The 10,016-nt window shown below is 41.9% G+C and overlaps 1 protein-coding gene across 1 annotated transcript; it reads left to right on the top strand.

Annotated features, from left to right (window-relative positions):
- Window positions 1-435: 435 nt before the first annotated feature.
- On the top strand, window positions 436-7,485 carry pop1 (POP1 homolog, ribonuclease P/MRP subunit; the record flags this gene model as incomplete). The annotated part of the gene is made up of 13 exons (XM_010786431.1): window positions 436-685; window positions 1,127-1,219; window positions 1,902-2,042; window positions 2,253-2,428; window positions 2,542-2,802; window positions 2,928-3,015; window positions 3,232-3,410; window positions 3,514-3,779; window positions 3,897-3,990; window positions 4,084-4,192; window positions 4,324-4,443; window positions 7,031-7,149; window positions 7,294-7,485. Coding segments are annotated over exons 2-13 (1,833 nt in total), but the record flags the coding sequence as incomplete, so codon positions are not given.
- Between the last annotated feature and the right edge of the window lie 2,531 nt (window positions 7,486-10,016).

Below are 10,016 nucleotides of genomic sequence, written 5' to 3' on the forward strand. Positions count from 1 at the left end.
TATAATTACAGAGCCTGTCCATTTATAAATTGAGGAAATCAATGTTAGTCTGTTAAACAAAGTTCGGCCATCTAATAATGTACTATCTATTATTAAAGATCAGAGGAAAAGAACAGAACGACAGAGGTAAATCCAGAATAACAAATAAAGAAGCAAAGAGATTGTAGAGCAGTGAGAAGGAAAAAAGCTTGGTGTGTCAATTCATTACATTGCCAGTATTTTTCGTTGTTGTGAAAAAAAAATCGCCCCCTCGGATTTTTTAACAGCCCCCTCAGTCATTTCATCCTGGAGCCGGGCCTGCTGTGCGGCGTCATCACAAACGGACGTCGCTTCACGTGACGCTCCGGAGGAAAGGACGTCCCATTGCTCTTAAAACTCATTTCCCTGCTTCTCGTGGTTTCCTTGCGTCCCTCCATGCTTCCCTGGAGGGAGGGACAGGGAAACGACGCAAGTGAGGGAACCAAGGATTTCATTTAACCGACCTGAGACGGGGCCATAATATATCTATGATCGTGACAGCGTGTGTCAATCGATTTCCGGGTCAAGTGATCGAGGATAGAGGAGTCGAGGAGGTACATTGGGGCCCAATTCGAAACCGCACCCTACACCGTACTCCTACGCACTTCTACTCCGTTTGCGTGTTCGCGTGGAGGGTTCTCCACTAAATCCCGTTCCAATCAAACAAGTGGGTAATGTGAGTGGGTTATCAAACTCTCTAACAGTCAGTCTACAAAGAAGGAAGCCTCATTCAGCTGTGAGTGTGACTACAGACGGGTTGTGTAGGAGTCGGTTCGGAATTGTGCCTTAGTTTCCGGAAGCAAACGTTAAACCGAGCAGCGTCGGCTTAACTCGACTGTTTCTCGTCAGAGAAACACACATGGTAATTATAGCAAAGTGGAAAACAGAAAACTACACCTTGGACACCGTGCATTCGTTCTGGGGAATCTAGAGGTGAACACATGCTGTGTTACTATCTGAACGTAATGTTTTAAAGGCATGTTGTGTTTTCCCCCCTTCTATTCCAAATCACCAAACTAAGCATTATGCTGACCTGGAATAGTAGCTAGGTAGCTAACATTAGCAAGCAACTGTGGCAAGTCACGTGGTTCTTGTTTATTTTTTATAGAGAACATGTCTGCGGCTAAAGTGAAGATGCGAGGGAAGAAGATGAGGAACCAGCCCTCCAGTGTTCAGTATGTGGAGAGCGGCACACAGAACGGTACTGTGCCTTCTGTTGGATCTACGCTTCTGCTTCTTTGTTGTTTGTGTCATACTATATCTGCCGTATTGATTTCTCTTTATCTCCATGACCTGGTCTCTTGCTGATGCATGATCAGCTTTTCACAGGGTCAACAAATCAGTATCCTGTCAGATAAACAGTCATTTATTCATGTCTCTGCCGAGCTCTGTTTTTTTAACTTAAATATTAATGTCAGCGCTCCTAGGCACTGCTTTTACTGTCTGTGGGGGCAGAGTTGATCTAAATGCAGTAATGCTGTTCTGAGCAACATGCATGGTCTAATAAACTCGTGGCTCTTGGTAAGATGTACTGTGGGCTTCTATGTTGTAACAATAGTTAACCCCAGCGTGACAGTTGGGTGGTTTGAGATACTTAATAATCTAATGTACTAATGTTGCATAAGTATGATAATAACAAAATGAATATTATATGTATAAAAAATAAATTGGTCACTTTTTAAGTTGAAACCAGATTTTGTGTTTTTATCATGCTTTATAAACAAACACATTTTAAACTCCTCAAGCTATAACAAAATAATTGCCTCCAGACAAGTACCCCTAAGTGTCTGGCGGTTGTCTGACATTATTGTTAATCCAGCCTTGGACATATTCAACACTTTACATGGTGGCCTTGAACTGATAAAATAATTATCTTCCCTAAGGTGGCGGTGGTGATGAGGGTCCATCTAGCATCCATCCCTCTACAAAAAGGCAGACAAACACCCACCAACGGGGTGGATGGGTCCGTGGACACCAGAAAGATGGTGGGGGCTACTCTAGGGAAATGCCCAATTACATCACAGGTAAAGACAATGTCCTACTCTCATAATTTATAAACACATTTTACTTTTGTATCCATAACGCTGCTGTTTTGCAACTCTGTTGCTTTCCTGTTGGCCTTTATATAAATATGGTATTAAGTGGAAATAGGGACAATGCAAATTCACTGTCGGATTAATACCATTTTAAAATGTAGTGTCTCCGCCCTTCCCCCTGCTTCCATCATTACTCAGCTGGAGCTTTTGCCAGGGCCAGGGCGGCAGAGGTAAGCACCATGCTTAAAGCCGTAACCAGGACAACGGGCAGCTGCCATGTGTTTGGAGCCCTGCCTAAACACATGAGGAGAAGGGCCATGAGCCACAACACCAAGCGCCTCCCTTGCAGACTAAGAGAGGTGGCTAACAGAATGGTAAAGCAAAAATATTCCCTTTTTTAATCTGCCACATAACATTTTCTGTCTCTTTTTTTCATAGACTATCCATCTCTGAGTACAGTGACATTTCTGTTTCTTTCCTCCTCCAGCGGGAAAGGAGCCTACAGGCCGGCCCCAAGAAGAAGAAGGAACAGGCAAAGAGCAAGAGCCGAAAGGCGCGTCGCCGCCACGGAAATCTGCTGCTGGAGTTCAATCGCCGCCAGAGAAAGAACGTCTGGCTGGAAACGCACATTTGGCACGCCAAGCGCTTCCACATGGTTAAAAAGTGGGGATACTGCCTTGGGAACAAGCCCACCTACAAATGCTACCGCTCTTGTCACAGGGCAATGAGCGGCCACTGCCTGCTACAGGTAACCCTTACTGAAATGGAGGGCGTGTTGTATTTTTTTCTAAAGAAATGAGGATTTTAACAGGATTTTAACAGGATTTCACTGACATTTGAAATATTTGGAATTTGTTGTTTTTGTTAACGTAGGACCTATCTTACTATTGCTGCATAGAGCTTCGGGGAGAGGAAAAAAAGCTGCTGGCTTCTCTCTCACAACTGACCAGCAAGGAGACCGGTGAGACTAGCCTTACTCCCACAAATTGCATTTTTGGTTTTTACTATATGCTCCAAAATACTGTGGATGTGGTTTTAATCTTCCACATTAATTCTTCCCTTTTGAGTTTGGAGTGGTAATCTGTGTAGGCCTACTGTTAATTAACACCCAATCTGATCAAAGTAGTTTATTGTTTTTGATTTAATTACAATGTTAAAAGCATTTGGTGTACTTCAGGTCCCACCTTTGCTGCAGCACTGTGTCTATCAGGGCGCAGACAGGGCAGTGTGGTGGTGTACAGAGCAGGACAGTACCCCACGCAGCCCCTGGGCCCTGTCACCTTCCTCTGGAGACCCCGTTCACAGGATTTAACCAACAGGCAGCTGTGGATCTGGGCTCATCCCTCTATTAAACAGGTTTGGTGGTTGACAATGAGTTAAAATGCAATCTGTAGTGAAAGGTTTCTTTTGGTGACTGGAGTTAAACCTTGTCTCCCATTCACTGTGTGCTCCTTTTAAGGACCTTCTTCTGGAGTTACAAAAGGTGTGCCAGTGTTGTGACCCTGTGGTTCCTCCAGTGGTGTCACCTGCTGAGGTTTTTCCCACCCTACAATTGGAGCCAAAGCCTGAGAAGACCTCCGATGCCAAGCAGATTACTGAAACCAAGAGAAAGCGAAAATGTAAGGATGCCAGTGGACCTCCTGCCAAGAAGATTCTTGGAGATGGAACCAGATCTCCCAGCACCCCGGTGACCTGGAAGTCCAGCTCAAATCGAATAGTTATAAGGTTAGTGTAGTTCGTATAGAAGGTAATTAAGATGTATACATACAATTTGGCTTGGATGTATTATTTTCACTCAAAAGTATTGATATATTTTTGTTTATACTTGTGGATGTGTTGCAGTGATCTCACAATGGAAATAGTTCGCTATCGCCTGATTGGACCACAGTCCTTTTCTGTTCTGGCGGAAACCATGGAAGCAGCTACGGACTCTAATGTAAGAATTATAGTCTTGGCATCATGGAAAGCAGAATGCCTCTTAAATGTTCTCGCATTTAACTCCAAAAAACTGTGTTTTTCTTTCTTTAAGGAAATAAATATATCCAAGCCCTCTCACCTCTGGTGGCCTGAGCAATGCAAAAGCGAGAGCAAGATGAACCTGCATCAACAACAAGCTCATGTCTTTCATATACTAAAAGGTGTATTGATATTTTTTATTTTCACACAATCAAAATACTGTTGTTTTTTACGACATAGTACTACATTTATTGCCATCTGGTTAGGTATGTGTGTGCATGTTCATCTCACCATGACTGTATAATTCATCCAGGCATCTTTTTGACTGGAGAGCTGCCCTCAGGCACAGTGCTGGGTCTGACTGTAGATGACCCCAGGCTGACTTTACCTACAAAGAAGGTTAAAGCTTTGCCCTGTGTAAAGCCTGCACAAGGTAAAATCTGACCTATCAGACACTGGAGGAGGGTGGGCACTTAATTTACACATACACATGGTTATAGGGCATGCAATCACAAGTCATCTCCCCAGACTGGAATCATAACCTCTATTTTTCTTATGTGGACTTAGTCATACAGCGTGCAGATGCATGAAATGTTCATTTATATGCAAGCAGAAACCTAAGCCTTAAATAAGACGTCTCTATAGTTCAGGTAGAATCAGTCTGTTGTTGTGGTCATGAGGTTGCTTCAGTGAGTACACATCTGGTTCTGTGCTCCGGGGGGCCTCTGCCTGGCCATGCAGATGTTCCAGGTTCGAATCCTGGCAGGACCCTGTACTCCAAATACACCCTCAGTGACACACAACAGCTGATTCGCTGACAAAAAAAGGGTTTCTTTCAACCGCGCCGTTTATGTGTTTTATAGTTTGCTTGTTTAAAATGTACAACAATATTAGACCAAAGGAAATCCAGTCAAGCAAAAAAAAAGAAGCAAATTACATTACATTGATGCTTTATGTCCATGCTTGCACACTTCCTTGTTTACTTTCGCCCACATTGTATTAAGAGTGTTCAGTAGAGTACCTTTTTTTTCTTTACTTACACCTCTTCTAATGCCAAATGGCTAGATCGAATAAAAAGGTTTTGTTTTTATACAAATCTTGTTTTTAGATAACTTCACATAAAAAAAACTACAAAAGAAAATGCACAAATAATAAAGAAACATGGGCCAATTAAGGCTCTAAACCAGGGGTGTCAAACTCAATTTATTCGCGGGCCACATTAGCATTATTGTTGCACTCAAAGGGCCAGTTTTAACTTCAAGACTATAAAAATATATAATATATATATATATAGAGAATAATGTATGATATTACATGTTGCTTTGGATTATTATCGGATAAGGTAATCATTTTGAAAAATTATGTTTTTGTTTTTCAGTTACAAAAGCTTGAACTTTTTTGATACAGGAACATAATTTCTCTCTCCAATTAGCACTAACCAAGAGCGGGATTAGCATAAGCAGGACTGCAAGGATAATATGCAGGGGTGCACATAACTGTTTTGCAAAGGAGCACCTGGAGATGTTGCTTGGTGAGCATCCTTAAAATAATATAAACCGGACCAGACCTACTTGACTCTATGAACGGGGGGGGGGTGCGCACTAGTGAGCACGCAGCAGGGTTACTGTGCGGAGGGCATTGCAGACCCTTCACGCGATAGCGAGGGGTAGAGCGAGGGATCGCAGATGCCGTCGTGCTCGCGGTCGGATTAAAAAAAATTAAACCTAAATAGCAAAAAAAATTAAACCTAAAATAGCTCGCAAATTATACTTTGGCGGACGTTATTATACCTGTGCGGCCCGCCCAAGTAAAGTCTACAGTATGTGTGGGAAACCCTGCTATCTTACCAGTTCTTATGCAACTCGCAAATATCTCTCTCTCTTCTCTCTTTTCTCTCTCTCTCTTCTGTCTTTTCTATCTCTCTCTTCTCTCATCTCTCTCTCTCAATGTTGCGCACCAGTTATGTGCAGCCCTGATATTATGGCACGGCTTGAACTAACCAGGGTTATCTGTAACTTGTTATGACAGTTTGATTAAAATCCTTATATGCAAAACCTGTAAAAGCCACTGGGATAATTGGTAGGATAAGTTTTTTTTTTTCCAAAGGTTTTAAATCCTATAAAATTTTTGAAAAGGAATATCTGAAAGCACTGCAAAAGCATTTTCTCTCAAATCCCATCTCTACCAGACTGTACTATAATAAGATATTGTCATTAGATTTAAGCTTAGCAAGACCTGCATAAATGAGGATGCAACTTAAATGAACTTATATTTAGGACTGTTAACTTACTGCCTGGCAAAAAAATGGCTGGCCCATTTCTGGTGAAAACAAAGAATTGGCCCCAAGCGGGAAAATCTTTTTTTATTATACCTTAAAGATGCTGTGTTTTGTATTGCACGTCAAACAAGGAAAATATCCAAAGTTCCGATTTATATATACTTGAAAAAACAGATGATAAAAGAAGAAGAGATCTGTGGCAGATTGTTATCAATGGGACCCGGTCAGTCAATACTTGTATATGTATGGGAAATGCAGCTATAATGCTAATAAGGTTAAAATCAAATGCAGAGTAAACATTTGTAGTGTTCAAAGTAAAACTGGTGAATATATATTAACTGCATTAGAATATAAAACACTGACAAGCAAAGAAAAATCCCAGTTTCAGTGTTAGCTGCTGCCTGCCACTCGTCCACCAGAAGACTGACAGGACATCCATCCTCTATAGTTTTTAATTTAAGTATATATCTTGTATTTGAGTTCCTTGTAGATCAAAAATGGTACGGTATTTTTACTTTTTTGATTTGATTAACGAAAACCTCATCTGTATTTACCAGCAGTCACATGGCGGCGAATGTTTTCACCCAAAAAGGGTTGACCATGACGTAGACGGAAAGTACTCGGATGCTGTTTTTTTCATCATCTATAAATCAGTCAAAAAGAGCTTCATATGTCCTTCTCACACTTATGATAATGCTGGTCATACAGGATTGTGCCATGTCTGTGTGTGTGTTTGTTTCAGAGATGGACGAGAAGAGGAGGGAGCTGATGTTGCAAGGAGTTCCTGAACTCTGCTGTCAGAGTGACCTGTGGGAGCAGTCGGTCCGCAGCAACGTCGCTGATAACAAAACATCCGAACAGGTTGTCCATCATTTTGTTAATAGCAGAAATGTAATGCAGTAATTTCCAGTCACTCAGTTATTTACCTTACATCTGTAACTCTGGACGCACAGATAATCGCATAGGTTGGTCATTTCTCAAGCATTTTCTTCGCATTTCCTTCAGGAGTTGAACCGTATGAGGAACGAGGTGCTGGTTCCAGGCTCCAGACTGAGCCCCACCCCTCCGCAGGGCAGAGTCCCCATCCTGCTGGTTCAACAGCCTGGCAAGCAGGTGGGAAATGAGATGAGGTCCTGGGGGGCTGGATGGGACCTACTGCTTCCCAAAGGATGGGGCATGGCCTTCTGGATCCCATTGGTAGGTAGCATGGACAGTGGATGTATTTGATTACATGAACAACAATGAAATGCAGTTTGTATTCAGCCAGAAAGTGTAACAAGTAATAATGTGCATTAAGGGTTACAAAAGATTTACATAACAAAAAATGTTGGAGTAATGTACATAAATGTATCAGTATCTTTAGATAATGTTAAGATTTATAAGTGTATACATATAAGGTGCAGGGTTTAGGCATATATAGGGATGGGTACCTAGCCCCGGTAATAAACGGGCTCCGGGCCTGAATTATTAAAGACCGTGGTACCGTTAAGCTCCAAAGTTATCGGTCTTTTTATCGGTACTGGAGACATGTAAAAAATATGTCATATGTATTATTGCTACCCAAACATTATATTGCAGTTTCGCCAACTCCGTTTCTAATATGCAAAAGTCTGCAAAATGCGTCTATGATTATTTTTAGTATTTTCGATCTTTCCAATCCAGGCGAGAGATCTCTCTCTCCCCCGCCTGCTTGCGAGGGGGCGTGGCAGTTTACACACACACACGCAGCTGCTACATGCAGCAACATACACACACGGAGGAGATGGCGGACAGAACGCGGTGTGGTTAAACTTTACCCAACTCGATGTGGACAATGCTCGTTACCAAAAGTGCAATAAGAGTTTAGCATGTAAGGGCGGTAACACGAGCAATTTGTCGAAACATTTAGCAAAAGTGCACAACATTCAGACTGAGAAATGCACCGTTTTCGACTGTCTTTCTAGTAGCTCTGTAGCCCCATCCACGAGTAACTTTTCCACGTCAGGTATTAACTCAATTATAGAAACATGGGTTAATAATTAGAGGTAACTGAGTTATTTATTTTGTTAAAGTTTCAGCTATTCTGTTTACAATTCTGTCATCAGATTATTTAATACGATTTGTTAAAACGATGTTTCTTCTGATGTGACATATTATGTATTTCATTTAAATAAAAAGCAATGTTAGTTTTGTTCCCAATTTGTTTAGTTAGTTTACCTTGTTTTTTTCTCCAAAAGAACCGATAAAAGTACTATTAATAGACCGGATCGATAAGCTGTATCGATAAAAGTAGTAGTACCGTTAAAACCTTAATGATACGCATCCAGTAGGCATACAATTAAATACAGTTGTAATGAATATTAAATGGGTTGGAGCCCCATGACATTCAAAGGGGAGTGTGGTGGTGGGCTGGTACTAATTGACTCATGGATTTGAGGACCCTGGCTAGTTCTGAGTTTGAAAGTTCAGAAGGGTTATGGAGTTGTGGAAAAAACTGTTGCGTAAAACTGCCGTGATGTCATCTTCAATGCGAACCACAAAACCAACATCAGCCGTTAGCTGTTAGCACTCAGAGCTCACAGCTCCTCATATCTGTTCAGAAACTGGACAAAAGTTAAACAAGTACAAACCACAGACTGTCTGTGTCATGGCGAATACAGTCGCTGGTTTATTTCTGTCTGTAGGCCGTTGTTGTGAGTGTGGACGTAGTCGGAGCATATACAACGTTAGTTTAGCCTGGTCGATCCGATCTCCATTCAGAAAACACACATTTTAAAAGGTGTTTCGCCTGCCGTCTTGTCTGCAGACTTGTCAAAGCATTAATTCATGGTTTTTACTAACAGTATGCATAATTTCGAAACGTTTATTACAATTAAATCACGGTAAAATATGTTCATTTGGTTGTAGTTGTAGCCCCCTTGCCAGCGATTTTCTCTGACCATTCAGCAGTCGAGTGTTTACGTCACTAGTTTAGCATATTCAGCCCGGTTGTTGGCCCGGTAAGAACCTCGATTTTGGAGGGCCAGAAAAAAGGTGAAAAAGTAGCCCTGATCCGGAACTACCCCTAGTGGAAAAGCAAAAAAAAGCTCGCTTAAACCGTGCTGCAGTGGAAAAGCGCCATTAGGGTCCTGTCCCGATTGGCAAACAGTCTGTGGTTTGGATGTGAGGGAGCTTTGATGACGCTGTGAGCACATCGCAGACACCGTGTACGATGGAGGTCAGCGATGGCAGGTAGTGACACCGATGATGTGTTGAACTGTTGCAGGGCCTTCTTGTCAGCTAAAGAGCAGCTGCCATACCGCACCGAGATGCAGCTGGTAAGAACGCTCTCGATAGTGCAGCGGTAAAAGTTATTCTGTATTTGAAGAGACAGGTGGGCTTTTTTAGCCCCCTTAAAAAGTACAGGTGTTGTTGTGCCTTTTTAAACAAGGCTGGATGTTTTGAAAGACCAAATGAGATCATCACAGAGATGGACACGCAGGAATTTGAAGATTGAGCCACGTTATACCTCAGATGTGAATACAGGGTGCGTCTGCAGCCTTTAGGCTTCCAGTAGTCCACAATGAGCCCTTTGGTGTTAATGATGTTGAGGCCAAGGTTGTTGTCAGCGCACCATTTTATAAGAAGCTGGACCCCAAATACCGTCAAACTATGTGCTTTATGTGCAATATATACTTTATAAGATATGTCATCTTTAATAACTGTAATATATACCGGGCTGCTAAATCCTAAGAACTGCTACAGGATTT

The sequence above is a fragment of the Notothenia coriiceps genome, unplaced genomic scaffold (assembly GCF_000735185.1).
Source record: "Notothenia coriiceps isolate Sejong01 unplaced genomic scaffold, NC01 NC01_scaffold00029171, whole genome shotgun sequence".
In the NCBI taxonomy this organism is placed as follows: Eukaryota; Metazoa; Chordata; class Actinopteri; order Perciformes; family Nototheniidae; genus Notothenia; species Notothenia coriiceps.